This window comes from Aotus nancymaae, unplaced genomic scaffold (assembly GCF_030222135.1).
Source record: "Aotus nancymaae isolate 86718 unplaced genomic scaffold, 86718_ANA_hifiasm-v0.15.2.pri h1tg000003l, whole genome shotgun sequence".
NCBI classification, from domain to species: Eukaryota; Metazoa; Chordata; class Mammalia; order Primates; family Aotidae; genus Aotus; species Aotus nancymaae.
In genome coordinates this window covers 39,933,688-39,948,597 of record NW_026988414.1, presented here as the reverse complement: position 1 = coordinate 39,948,597, position 14,910 = coordinate 39,933,688, and the positions used below count along the sequence as shown (strand labels likewise).

Genomic DNA, 14,910 nt, shown 5'->3' with positions numbered 1-14,910 from the left:
ATGCCTGGCTAATTTTTGTACTTTTAGCAGAGATGGGATTTTACCACTTGGTCAGGTTTCGAACTCCTGACCTGAGGTGGTCCGCCCATCTCGACCTCCCAGAATGCTGGGATTACAGGCGTGAGCCACCATGCCTGGCCACATCTATTTCTTAGTGTAATATTTTTCAAGTTATTACCACCCAAGAAGACGTGGTTCAGTAACAAATTTGGTATCCTGCTGAGATTGGAAAGGGAGCTAGGGATGGGATTGGAAGGGAGGGTCCCTCTTGGATTGGCCTGTTTTACCTGAATGAGATGTGGCACTGTTCATCTAAAGCTAAATTTGAGCCATTCAGGGATTCTCTTCACAACTCTTTTTCTCTGTTGGTGGATATCAAAGGACCTATTGAGGGGAGCAGAGTGGGTTTTATCTGGAGTTATAGTCACAAATTTAAATAGATCTTCACCAGTCGTTATTAAAGAAAGACCTGCATTTGTAGTTCCAGGAACTTTATGAACCATTCTATCTTCCTTTCAAAGGACATTGCTGAAGACGTCAAATTTTCCTTTTATAGAGATGCTAATACAGGTATTTATGTACAAAGTTTACACAACTGCTCCAGTGTTTTAAAAAGTAAGTAGTAGTCTGGGCGCGGTGGCTCATGCCTGTAATCCCAGCACTTTAGGAGGCCGAGGTGGATGGATCACGAGGTCAAGAGTTCAAGACCAGCCTAACCAACATGGTAAAACCCTGTCTCTACTAAAAATACAAAAAATTAGTGGGCATGGTGGCTTGTACCTGTAATAACAGCTACTCAGGAAGCTGAGGCAGTAGAATTGCTTGAACCCAGTAGGTGGGGTTTGCAGTGAGCTGAGATAGTGCCGCTGCACTCCAGCCTGGGCAACAGAGCGAGACTCTGTCTCAGAAAAAATAAAAATAAAATAAAAAGTAGTAGATGATTGCATGCTTATCAAAAATAGAATTTAAATAATACAAGGGTATAAAACATAGAAAGCTAAAGTCTCCCTTTTATACAATGTGTTATTCTGTTTGTAATCCATGTTAGCTGTATGTCTTTCTTTTTGTGCATTTGCATGTGCAATCGTGTGTGTGTGTGTGTGTGTGTGTGAATGAATATACACTAATGGTCTTCAATTTTTTTTAACTTAAATGAGATCCTAGTATATACATACATATATGTTATTTTGCAACTTTAAAATTCTCCCATCATTTAATGTGAGTCTTTGCTAACATTTTGCATCTTGAATCTGAGCAAGGGATTGTATAGTCAATATTATATCAGTAAAATTGATTTGCCTTTACTGTGTCTTTTGGAAAAAGCTTGCACCCAGAGCAGATCATCAAAAACCTAAACTAGTTTTTGAATTCTGAAACACATGGAAGATTCAGTAAGTGATTATAGAACTAACATCACAGAAGCACCAAAAGACTGTGATATACCTAAGAAGTACTTGTGTCAACTCTACCTATGAAAGATTTTAATTTTGTTTTTTTTTTTCTTCCTGAAGGAAATTTGCATTTCATTGGAGGTGAAATTGGCTGTATTTTTTTTCCTGATTACCACTAATGAGTCCTGTGACCATAGGCAATAATGGCTTTTCAAGGCCTCTCTGTCTTCCTTGGGAATGCTACGTGATTGCTAAGGTTCTTTACCAAAAGCTCAATATTCTCTGATTCTGTCTCATTACCTCCTTAGCACCTAAGGTCAGGGTGTCCCTAGGGAATGGTGACATGTTGGTGCCATGCCTTAGTGCCATGCCATGTTTGCACAAAAGGCGCCACTCCAAGGCACCTGCAGGTGTCCTCAATTGAGCCAAAGGTCAGTTGGTAGCCAGACTATGGTTGGGCAAGAACCCCAGCTCTGCACTACTCCCACCCTTTTACTGGGAGCATGGTTCATTTGTTAAATGTCTTACCCTAGTTTTGCCTGCCTTTGCCTAATATTTGTTATTTTTTAATGACTTACTTTAAAAATCTGGTGGTCAGACCCTCCACACCCCACTCTTCCATGCACTGAGTGTACCTGTGCTAATCATGACCCTGTACAAGTCACCCAGCTGGTATTTCAGGATGGGTTAGCTTTGAAAGACACTGTTTCTCTACCAAATAATTATCTTGACTTTCAGAATGTGAACTACATGTAGTGAAGGATTTCAGATACAGTATCTGTTTTTTTATTCTTTTTGTGTAAGAACTGTTTGTCTGTCTTACTTGATTCAGTGGCCAAGGACAAGTGTTCAGCCTTCCTCAGCATTCTGACAGGCAACCCAGAAGGACAAGTTCTGAATAACTGGTCCCACCGTGCACTTTAAAAGATACCATTTCCTATTCATTCCTTTCCTTTTTTCTTTTTTCTTCTCTTCTTTTTTCTTCTTGCCACTATGCAGTATCATCTCATTCTCTAGAACAAAGAAAGCAGCAACCCCAAATAGTGTGATGTATGCTAACTCTTCCCTCCTCCAAAAAAGAAAAACTCTATATATATTTAGATACTCCACCACCTCCAAAAAAATCCACATTCGCTCTCTTCATTTGTTCATTCCTATCTTTTATTGTTGAATGAAGATCAGAGAAAACAAAAGAACCAAGACCAAAGCAGCAGGAGGAGAGGGTGGGAGATAAGAAATGAACTGAAACCGTGGGACCTGTGCTTTATGTGGATATGGGCCATGGGGAGGGCTTCCTGACCAATGGTGGGGTTTCTAGATGAAACCCCAGATCTTGGGGGTATTTTTGGAGCCTGAAGGACCAGTGATAAGGATTAGGGATGGGTTGAGTGTCTGTCTAGGGAAAGACAGGCTTAGGAGGCATCATGCCTATATTCTTCTCTGGATCTGGACCAATTACCCAGTCAAAGATCTTTCTTCTCACACTCTTTGAAACATGGCTTTCTCTTGGAGTTACTAAACCAGGAGATTTGAGACAAGAGTGATAGTGTGGGTATCCTTGAACCTTGAAATGGATCAAAATTCCAGAGTCCTCTAGGCTTGTATGGAGGGCCCGTTTTTCAGACAAAACTAGTCTTTGGTTGCCCAAATGTAGCTGCTGTTACTTTCTACTGACCTGTGTCTCAGCACAAAGTGGCAGAGGACAGGTGACAGTACCTGGCTCAGACCTGGTTGCTGGGGGCCCCCTGGAAAGAAGTAAAGGCAACCCCAGCATTCAAAGCTGAGTCTTGTAAGAGGATTTCCCATGGCTCTCCCAGCTTTAGGGGCTGGTGGGTGACCTCCAACATCAGCATCTTCAGAGCAGGTATGGCTGCACCTAGAGAGGTGGCAGAAAGAGCCAGGGTTCGAAACCTAGCTCTGTCTCTTACTAGATAAATGCCATTAGGCAAGGTTTTTCATCTTTCTGAGCTGCAGCATCCTCATCTGTAAAATGAGAATAATTATATGATTTCATTTATGAAGATGTTGCCAGGTAGAGAAGATGGTGCAAAGCACTTGGCATGTGCTGGTATAACTAACTGGTTCTTCCCTTCTGCAGATAGAATTTACTTTTTTAATATAGTGAAACTAGACAGTTATCTAGCTTCCAAGAAAAAAGGGAGGTGATGGTAGTGCACTTTAAAACAAGCCATTTCCTCCAAGAGCCACCATATTGGTCACTATATCCATCCTAAAATACCAACTGACTTTGTACGGTAGTGGGAGTAGCAGGAATCATGTGAGGCTTCTTGTGTTATGCCCCAGACATTTGTAGCTACAGGGAAGTAAATTGACACATTTGGTCCCCACTGCATAATGGCAGATATGGGTACAAATTAACAGCTGGTTTAATCCAAAAATTTTGGCAGACTTGGGGCATCTGTCCAAGTCCTTTAGGACTTGACACCAAGATAGGGATGATTCAGACACTTACGGCTATTTAAAGAGGTGAATGACCCATCTTGCTCAGTCCCGTGAGTTTTCCTGCCAGTTTTCCTGCCTGCAGAGACTCTGAGACATCCCACAGCCTCTGTGGAGATGCTCTTCTGTTTTTCCAGGCAGGCAAAACAGTTTATTGTTGCAGTTGCTACTGTTCGGGGGTGGAAAAGGTAAGTCTGGGGAGTATAGCATGGGTGACAAATGAGAGTAGCACTGTTGCCTTTTTAAATATGTATCTTCAGAATTTCAGCCAGTGGAATTAGTTTCATTTTCTGAGCGCACAGATTTGTAAACTTTTGTGGACAAGCTAGCAGGTTTCTTACAAAACAGTAGTTATAGGGTTTTCGCCCCTCCTGATTGGCTGCTTGTTCAGTGGGAATTAAATCTCTTGCATTTGTGTGGCACTTAACTTATATGCACTCTCACCTCAAAAACTAAAGCTACCATCTTCCCTCCCAAAGCAGTCCTAACAACCTTCAATCCTCCATACCTGGAGTTAAGCCTTATTTCTTTTCTCCATAGATTTTCCCCCATCCACCCAGCAGCCATTTTCTCAAAATTTTGCCTCTTCAGCTTTTAATCCATCCACCCCCTTTTTCCATTTCAGTTTCTGCTATGCATTTGCCCACCTGGTTACTTGACACCTCTGGTTGAATAGGACCCACAGGTGTGTTTGGTTTTGCCATCATGCCACAGACCCACACAGTTTAGGAAAAATTAATTGCCAACTTTTACAAACCAAGAGTTCATATAAAAACCTAGATTACCAGTCTCACTTGGAAAATTAGATGATCTCTCAACACTGGGCAAGCATTCCTTCATGCCCTCTCAGCTGGAGCCAGGTGGCATCTGCACAGATCACCTGGGCCCCTTAGTCCCTGTGCTGCCTGCTTCACTTGCACAGGTCTCTTCCTGAGCCCTGGAGGCATTTTGATTGTGACTCCCATTTTAGAACGTGCCCTCCCTTTTTCCATATCTTCTGTGCTGCCTCTCTGCTTCCTGAATTAAGTGTTAAGTGCCTCACCTGGTGGTACTCCACAGTGCCCAGCAATGATTCTCAAACTGAACGTGTGTTGGAATCACCTGGAAGCTTGAAGAAATTCAATGGATGAGAAGGGGATACTCAGAAATCTTTATTTTTAACAAGAAAGATCCCTGGATAATTTAATGCAGATGGCCTAGGGTTACATACTTTTAGAAACAGTTATGGTATGTTCCAGCAGCCTTGGCTGCCCATTCTTTAGTTTCAGTTCCAGAATTCCCAGAGGAGGAAGTTGATTGGGCCAGACTGGGGTCAGACACCTTTTGTCTCTCCCACCAAATGGCAGCTGCTGCATACAGCATGTGAGACTAGGCAAGAGAAGCAGTTCCCAGGAAAGAGGCGCTGGGCAAACAACGCAGCTGTCTCCTCTTCCGTGTCTTGTGCCTATTAGCAGTACCTGTGACATGTCCTGTCACCTGCACAGGTGTCCAGGAAGACACAGGCTGCTTCTCAATCAACTGCTTCTCCCCAAAACTACTTAGTACCTACCAGACTTTGGAGAGAGGAGATGTACAAATGTCTATTTCTTTTAAATTTTTAACTATTTTTTTAAAGTTAAGTGTGTACATAGTTAAATATGCAAACAATACTAAAAGAAATATAATAAAAACTAAGTCTTCCTCTCAGTCCTGATTTCTAGGTCCCTGGCCTCTTAAAGTCCAGTCCCTTTTGTGTCCTGTGAGGATAGCGGCCTGTCTATAGAGACAAAGCACACTTCTAACATTTTATCCCCACAAACAGTCCTTTCCTTTATACTTGGTGTTTTTTTTTCATTTTACAGTAATATATTATTATTCTATATCAGTCATTTCATAAATATGTTGAATATTTAAATAATATTTACTTATAAAAACCCCAGGATTAAACAGAGAAATATTAGCTATTCTAATATATCCTAAAATTAGGAATATTAGGGAATCGATTGATAAAGAATTTTTTTGCCCTAGAGGTAGGACCAGAAAGCAAGCCTTCTGACTCCCCAGTGTGTTTTGCTCTAAGATGTGTAGTTAAATGGTTTGAAATAACCATTTTTCCATGTGGTGAAAATGGTAAATGGTTTGAAATAACCATTTTTCCATGTGGCATCTTCCCTTGCTTATAAAAAGATACATAAGAGGTTCTGCCCAGAGCTGGGGCAAAGGGTCTCCCTCCAAACACATCTGGGGATTTAGGGCCTTTATGCCATCAGAGTGTACTTTAAACCAGCAGTCCCCAACTTTTTGGCACCAGGGGCTGGTTTCTTAGAAGACAATTTTTCTATGGATTGGGGATAGGGGACGGTTTCACGATGAAACTTCTATTCCACCTTATCTCAGATTGTCGGGCATTAGTTAGATTCGCAAGCACAGTTCACAATTGGGTTTGTGCTTCTGGGAGAATCTAATGCCACTGCTGATCTGATGAGAGGTGAGCTTAGGCCTTAATGCTGGCTCACCTACGCACGCTCACCTCCTGCTGTGTGGCCTGGCTCCTAACAGGCCATGGACTGGTACAGATCTGCCGCCTGGGTCTTGGGCACCCCTGCTTTAAACATTCCCTAATGTCAATACACTGTTGCCACCATCTGCAAAAATGAATCGGGAAGACTTCTAACTATGGCATTCAAGTATATTCAAAATGCTGCAGAGATTGTTACAACAGGAAATTCATAGGACAGTACCAGAAAACGACTGCTGTTAACTCCCTACTTCCAAAGTTCAAGTTTTATACAATTGCATAATGTCACCTGCTATGGGACCTCTTGCCAAGCAGGACACGAGACCAACTTAGAGGTCTGTTCATATATTCAGGGTTGACCACGAGATGTAGCTTTCATTTTACTTTTTCCTGCCAGTGAAAGAATGTTGGAACGTGGTAGAAATAAGACAAAAGAAGTTCAAGGTTTTATGCTCTCAAGAGGTGAAGGCTGGCTTTCACAATAACTTTACACAAGCCCATTTACTTGCTAAGAATATCATCCTTGTATTCATTTACCACCCACCATCCTCCTACTTCAAAAGGATAAGTGATTTCTTTAAGTGAATGTGTACTGAAATTGTTGAAAAGGGTAAATGCTTGTTAGAATAAATGAGGTCCAGCTTCAAAAGAAGAATTTAAATGTTCTCTTTTCAGGGACACGTGGCCGTCAGTAATCATGAGCAACCCATTTGCACACCTTGCTGAGCCATTGGATCCTGTACAACCAGGAAAGAAATTCTTCAATTTGAATAAATTGGAGGATTCAAAATATGGTAGGTACATGGCTCTGATAGCAATTGGAATCTCATTTGCCCAGTGATTAAGCTATGTAATTAATTATCCTTTAGGAGAGTTTGAAGAAGGGGTAGCAGAGAATGGGTGAATGTTCTTGGGTTAAGTGCACAAGCACACACATGCCTTTCCTACAGTAGTCATTTTTAAGTAGGTAATAATGATTATATACATTTAACATTTATATAACACTTTATAGAGTATACATTTATATCATATTTAATCTGAATAACAACCCTATGGGGTCACATTTATAAAGTTTAAGAGGTCCTGAAGAAGCCAAGGCCCAAGAGTCAATGACACATGCTCAGATCACAAGTATGTGGGTGGTGGACAAGAAGGACAAGAACATGAGTCTTTTTTATTCCAAATTCCATCCTTTTTCTACCTTTGCACTGTCTTTTCCAGATAACATCTCCAGATAGTATTGCTTAGTAATTTTTATATATCAAAATGAAAATTTTATAAATAAATTTTCTTGTGAATTAATATTGTTTTATTTTAGGACCTCCAGTTACCACTGGCCATGCTGCACAGTGTTTAGGGTTTTGTTTCCTTTGAAAGATGTATGTACATATACTTTGGTCTTAATTACATAATCGTAAAGGAGTTATTTTCTCATTTCTTGAGCATTAGTTTTCATAAGAACTATTACTCCATGTGTTTGTATATACATGTATAAATATATGTTATTAACACTTAACATAGGCTGGGTATGGTGGCTCATGCCTGTAATCCCTGAACTCTGGAAGGCCAAAGCAGGTGATCCCTTGAGTCCAGGAGTTCAAGACTAGCATGGACAACATAGCAAAAACCCTGTCTCTACAAGAAATACAAAAAAAATTAGCTGGGCGTGGTGGTGCTCACCTATAATCCCAGGTACTTAGGAGGCTGAGATGGGAGGATTACTTGAGCCAGGATGGTCTCAATCGATCTCTTGACCACATGATCTGCCCACCTCAGCCTCCCAAAGTGTTGGGATTATAGGCGTGAGCCATAGCACCCAACCCTGAATATCTCTTAAACCAATTAAATATCCATGTATTTTAAACTGTTGGTCACTTTACCCTCTTTCCTTGTGGAAGAATAGTCTGATGCCTGCTATCACCTTTTATAGAGATTGTCCTTAAAGAGTGCACTTAAGATGTCTCATGGATTTTGTTTATTTTGTCATGCTTTCTCCTTAACTCCTAGGGCGCTTACCATTTTCCATCAGAGTTCTTTTGGAAGCAGCCATTCGGAATTGTGATGAGTTTTTGGTGAAGAAACATGATATTGAAAATATTCTTCATTGGAATGTCATGCAGCATAAGAACATAGAAGTGCCATTTAAGCCTGCTCGTGTCATCCTGCAGGACTTTACGTGAGCCTAATGTCACTTCACTCTTCTCTTCTCTGCCTCCCTTGTTAGCCTTTCAAGAGTTTTCTTTTAAACAAACAAACTAAAACACTCCATAATGGCTGTATAATTTATTACCCATATACCCATATCCAGACACTTTTGAAAGCTAAGGGGGCTATTGCCCCCAGCAGCAAGAGGAAACCAGGATTGTCTCAGGCAAACTGAGACACCCACCTTTTCTAATGGGAAGGGTCATTATCCTTACTCCTAAAGATCCTAATCGTGAGTTTCTTAGGAAAGGTCAAAGAAATAGTGTGGAATAGAGTGATCTTGGTATCTTTTCTCTCCCACATTTTGTTGCCCAGGAGACTAGGTATCAAACACTTGTACTTGAAACACTGATGTGCTGTCTGCTGAGGGGAGATGTTGCAGCTCACATCACAAGTCTTAACCATTACTGTTAAGCCTCAGTTCTCCTGCTATTTTTAGAAATCCTTGCTCCCATTGCAGCATCTTTGTTGAGATACTATATTTCCATTTTTACTTGATGTTATTTGATTCCTTCTAGAGACCCAGTTTCATTTTTCTAGAGGAAGTCACCAAAATGTTATACTTTTAAGATAAAAAGAGGGAAAGATTCATTTAACAGGAATTTGATTCACAGCCACCTTTTCTGAATTATATCCATTCCTTTACATCTGGTCAAAGTTGAAGGTGTGATCTGAATGTCTTCTCCAGGTCTCTGTCAAGCCACCATGTAAAGGGGAAGTACTCACAGCAGTTAGAGTTCCAGAGTTGTTAAGTGCCAGGGTTCCCAGGGTTCCCATCGTTGCATTTAGACCGTAGCTGTTATTAAATTTAATACAGTGATAACATTGTACATAGAGATACCACCCAGTCATGGTACTTACTACCTATGTGATTTCTGCCTGAAGAAATATACTTAGAAACTTTCACTTTTCTACATCTCACCCACTGTTAGGTCCTCTGATGAGGTAGGGCCTTGTCAGTATTATCAATGGAGGCAAAAGCTGAAAAATCCAGTTACACACATTTACGGCTTATTTTCTGCATTATTCTCTTTCTTCCCTTAGGGGTGTGCCCACTGTGGTTGACTTCGCTGCAATGCGTGATGCTGTGAAAAAGTTAGGAGGCAATCCAGAGAAAATAAACCCTGTCTGTCCTGTTGATCTCGTAATAGATCATTCCATCCAGGTTGATTTCAACAGAAGGTGAGAGGTTAAAATGATACCTGAGTGTTCTGCTTTGTGCAAACTCTTTGAATACAAATCTTTTTAAAATGCGTATATGTAGTTAAGTAAAAGAAAATCTTTAAAAGATATCTTCTGAAAAACTGAAACTTGATATTGATTTTGCAGTAAAGATGTTGTAGGGGGAAAAATAGGTAGATTTTTTTAAAATTTGTTTTGACTTCTTGGGTGGGAGCAGCCTGCATTTGAATCTGGCTTGAAGTCTGGGTGAAAACATGCACACATGAAGTTGTGCCCTGAGAGCTTGTGAACACAATTATGTATCAGTGCAAGTATATGAGTTTTTTCATCCACTGGAATCTTATTCCTTTTCATCCACTGGAACCTTATTTCTTTTTTGATCCCAAGTAACTGTTGCATATTTATCGATCTCTACCTCTCCACATGGATTTCCATAATGCCTATCCCTTTCTTTCTCTATGTTTCTTCTTTGGTTTGGGATATTCTCTCCTCTCTTCCTGCCAAGTCCTACCTGTCCTTTAAGGCCAGCTTAAATCTTCTGTTAGGAATCCTTCACTTTCCAGCCTACTAAGCTCCCTGTTCTTCAGATTGCCAGAAGATTTAGTGTCCTGAGTGGGCCTGTAGATTTTGAAGGGAAGTTGTTACTTGAGTTGCCTTGGTAAGTAGACTCTCAGCTCCTGAATGCAAGAGCTGAGCAGATAAATGGGCACTTAATATACTAAACTGGGTGACCTTGAAATTGTTCTTCAGTTAAGTGAGAGTCTTGGTGAGCTAAATAAAGACACCTAATGGTCTATAACATCTTTAGGTGGGGAAAAACTAAACAACTCTGAGGATAGGTTTTTTTTTTTGTGTTTTTGTTTTTTTAAATCCATCCCCACATCCTTGGCATCCAAAGGTGTGCATATTAAAATGTCTTCATTGGCCATGTACAGTGGCTCATGCCTGTAATCCCAGCACTGTGGAAGGCTGAGGCAGGAGGATCGCTTGAGTCTAGGAGTTTGATACCAGCCTGGCCAACATAGGGAGACCTTGTCTTTACAAATAACTTTTTAAAAATTAGCCACATGTGGTGGTGTGTGCCTGCAATCCCAGCTACTTAGGAGGCTGAGGCAAGAGGATCATCTGAGCCCAGGAGGTTAAGCTGTGCACACCAGTTGGGTGACAGAGCAAGACCCTGTGTTTAAAAAAAAAAAGAAAGAAAGAAAAAATCTTAGTAAAGAAAACATTTTACAAAGAAGAGGATTGAACATGTGACTATATAGTCATGAACTAGCAACTTAGGCCTGACCTCGTAACAAACTTTAAATACTTCTTAAGCAAAGTATATGTAGCATTTGTAATCCTAGCCCATTGAAGAGATGGCTAAGTTTTGTGAGATTAGGAGTCAAGTAGTAATGGTCAATTTTCTTGACTCAGTTTATTTTAATGAGCTTTTATCTCTAAATCTCACTCTCTAAAAGCCTTTGCTTTAAGTTGGAGGTGTTGGGAGTGAGTCTTTGGGTTAAAATGGCATCAGGATATTAAACATTGTTATATAGCCCCAGTCTTTTGTAAGATACACAAAAAAGCATAGAAAATACTAGAATCTAAGAGAAGCACTTAGTGATTTGATAGGGCCTGTAAGAGTACCTGATGAAGTTAAACTTGAAGAAAAAAAAGGATCTAGTCATTTTTGCCCTTTGGATCAAAATATGGTAATCGACAGATGGGAATGAAGTTAGAAGAAACTACCATTTGTCCTTTTCTCCAAAAGGCAGAATTGGTATCAGTCAAAACCATGAAGTTTTCAATGTAGAGATAGGTGTAAAAAAATCAGCTCTTGCAGTGTAACACATAACTCCAGAATCTCAGCAGCAGTCAACAATAAGAATTTATTACATGTCTGTAAGTTGTTTGGGAGTTCAGATGACCTAGGTGACCACAGTTGGGCAGCTCTGGTTTGCACTGCAGTAGCTGGGTTGGCAGCTTCCATTGAACCATACATCTGCAGGGTAGCCAGGGCAACCCCGTTCCATGTGTGTTTCTTTTGGGGTCTGGGCTGAAGGAGAAAGCAGCTGTCTTGTGACCACAGAGGCTCAAGTGGGCAAGTGGAAACACACAATATCTCTAAGGCCTAGCTAAGGACCAGCACAGCATCACTTCTGTTCATGGTGCCATTGATCAAAGCAAATCACATGGTTGAGCCCAAAGCTGGGATGGGGAAATACAGTCCACCCATCTTTGGTGGAAGTAACTGCAAGATTACACAGCAAGAGTTTGGATACAGTGTGGACAGTCAGGTATTTTTAAGAGGCCATTATCTTAACCTAGATGTATGACTACGTAAAATTGTTAAAAAAAAAAAAACTATCAGTGGGAAAAGAAATAACTTTTCCACATACAGTGCTGGGAAAATTGATTAATGGAAGGAGCAGTTCTTACGAATTAAAGCATAAATGTTTAAAAGTTTTACAGGGAAATATATATGTGTCCAATGTCTTGATGAGACTAAATTTAGAAGCAACAAGTGAAACAAGGAAAAAAGCTACAAATTTAGTTACTTCAAAGTTAAGATAACTTGAAAAATACTTGCAACAAATATGGCAATGTGTTCATATACTTTATAGAGTATCTATAATCCATTTAGAAAATAATAGGTTCCTGAAGATAAATGGGCAAGGGAAACTAGACATTTCATAATAAAAAGGAAATGCAAATGGTAGGAAACAGTATATAAAGGCTTTCCAATCTCACAAGTAATAAAAGAAGTAAATATTTGAGATGTCATTTTCTTATCAATATAATTGAGATTAGAAAATAAACATTAATTATGAAGGTGTTATAAGGGAGAAACTTTCATATACTGCTGATAGCACTAATAATTAGAAATGGGGATTGAAGCAATATATGTTAAGACCTTAGAAATTTCTGTATCCTTTGTCCTGGAATTCTTCCAAGCATACCCTTTATATCATTTATTATGATTATTTTTGAGACAGGATCTTTCTCTGTTGCCTAGACCAGAGTGGCGTGATCACAGTTTACTGCAGCCTTAACCTCCTAGACACAAGCACTTCTCCCACGTCAGCCTCCTCAGTAGCTGTGATCACAGGCATGCACCACTACATCTAGCTAATCTGGACAGCCGACTTCAGAAAAAGCTTAATGGCCAATAATGTTTATAAAAGTATTATTTATAAATGAAGCCTAGAAGCATTCTAAATGTCCAAAAAATTTGGTTTATTAAGTTATGGTATACTCCTGAAGAGAATCCTTAGGTAACCTTTAGAGTTTAATTTATGAAGTCTTTAATAACACTTAGAACATAATCACATTGTAGCTCAACGAGCCAGATGCTACATTGCATATGTAGAGTGGCATCAGCTACATGGAAAATTATGCAGGGATTAAAAGATTGGAACAGGTGCCAAACTGCTAAGCAGTTATCTCTGGCATTGCAACTGTCTTCATTTTCATAATAAGAAGCTATTATTTTTATAATTAAGTCATTTAAGAATATGAAACCACTCAAATGGAAACAAAAACACCTTTATTTGCTTCTTTGGGGATGTAAGTGGGTTCCTTGCAGCCTCAAAAGAAATTTAGAAAATGGTCTTTCTCCAGTTAATATTGCTAACATCTAAACCAGATAAATTCAGGATAAAGAGAAATCTATTTTGTCCCCTGAATCTATGGCTCTTAGAACAGACCATATACTCATCAACTCTTCCCTTTCCTTTGGACTCTGAACCTGTCCAAAGGCAGTGTCTTCCCCCATCTTCCTTTTTTCTAAATCACATGAACTCTGTTTAATGTTTTTGCTTCAAAGGGTAGAGTTTAAAATATGTGTGAGATGTTATCTATTTGGGATAGGATAAAGACCCACTTCAGAAGTTATGAAAGTAGCCTTAAATTCATGCCCAACTTCATCTTTCTTGGAGACTTTCATTAATGTTGATGGGTTAACGTTCATTTCACTCGCCTAGAAGGTCAAAGTACAGGTAGAGGTGGAATTGTAATAGTTTTCATGTCTAAACTCTATTGAGTCACAATTCAAAAAGCTCATGGCTGTTAATGCATCTTGAACTTGGGTCATCACCAAGTTCACTGTAATTTTTTTTTTTTTTAGACCTTGACTCTAATCAAGTGTGGTTTCAATTTTTTATAGACCTTTTTCATTTGTACCATGTACTGAAAACATTATGAAAACAGCAAAATCCAGGGGTGAACTTTGACCTAGATTGATAGCCAAATCTAGCAAACCTATGTATTATGTATATATATATTTATATATATTATATATATAAATATATATATATAATTAGAACATTTCTTTTAGAAGCATTTTTATTGGTGGTATTTTGTTTTTCTTAGAGTTGTGGTTTTGCAATTTAGCCTCATGAACTCTCTTCTCATGTTTGTGAGGAATTAAATGTGGTATCTCAGCTCCGTGAAACTGTGTGCTTTGGGCTTATTTCCAGCTCTGTTTCTAGAAATGAGCTAAAAAAAACTGGGTAAGGGGTGGTAGAGTAGTGAAAATCTCAGTTAAATGTTTGTAAGCTCTTTGCCTAGAGTTTCAACAATACTGATTAGCTTCACACCATCTTTAGGAGTTGAAGTTCTAACTAACACGTTATTGTGATATTTCACAAAGTTACCTCACCATTTTTTTCTCCAACAAGAATTTCATAATAGTTTCTGACCAGATTTCATTAATGTGAAAACTATCTCCATTGTAAATACTGTCTGTGAATTTCTGGAGCTCCGTTAAATGTAATTCTCAGAAACTGAACTACACCCAAATCTGAATTCAAATTAAATAACTAAGAAATTTCCTCTTTAGTCCGTGAGGCCATTCACATTTAGAGACCTTATTAAAAGCTCACTAGATTAGACTCATATAGGAAAGTTCTGAGTGGTAGAAAAATCTGAATACCGGGTCTATTTATTCATTCCAGTAACTAGACTTAGGCTAATTGAGCCAAGCTCCACATTATGGATGTTTTGTTTTCCTGAGTAAATAGGATTTTACCTAGAATTACTGTATCATGAAACAGTCTAAGCTTTCTGGCTTCTGCATGCCCTGTGAACATGTTGCTTCCATTAAACTGATAACCCCAACATTTTCTGGGGTAAACATTCCCACACCAATCATCAGTCATGCTTCTGTTGTAAGAAGCTCTGTCATCCTCC

General features: G+C 39.4%; 1 protein-coding gene across 3 annotated transcripts in view; it reads left to right on the top strand.

The window, feature by feature from the left end:
• Positions 1 to 14,910, top strand: part of ACO1 (aconitase 1) — a 76,217-nt gene that overhangs the window by 20,955 nt on the left and 40,352 nt on the right. For all 3 annotated transcript variants that reach the window (XM_012454613.2, XM_012454612.2, XM_064380700.1), the window contains exons 2-4: positions 7,024 to 7,142; positions 8,356 to 8,524; positions 9,598 to 9,735. In XM_012454613.2, coding sequence (XP_012310036.1) covers positions 7,046 to 7,142; positions 8,356 to 8,524; positions 9,598 to 9,735 — 404 coding nt within the window. In that variant the 5' untranslated portion in view covers positions 7,024 to 7,045. The remainder of the gene's footprint in view (positions 1 to 7,023; positions 7,143 to 8,355; positions 8,525 to 9,597; positions 9,736 to 14,910) is intronic.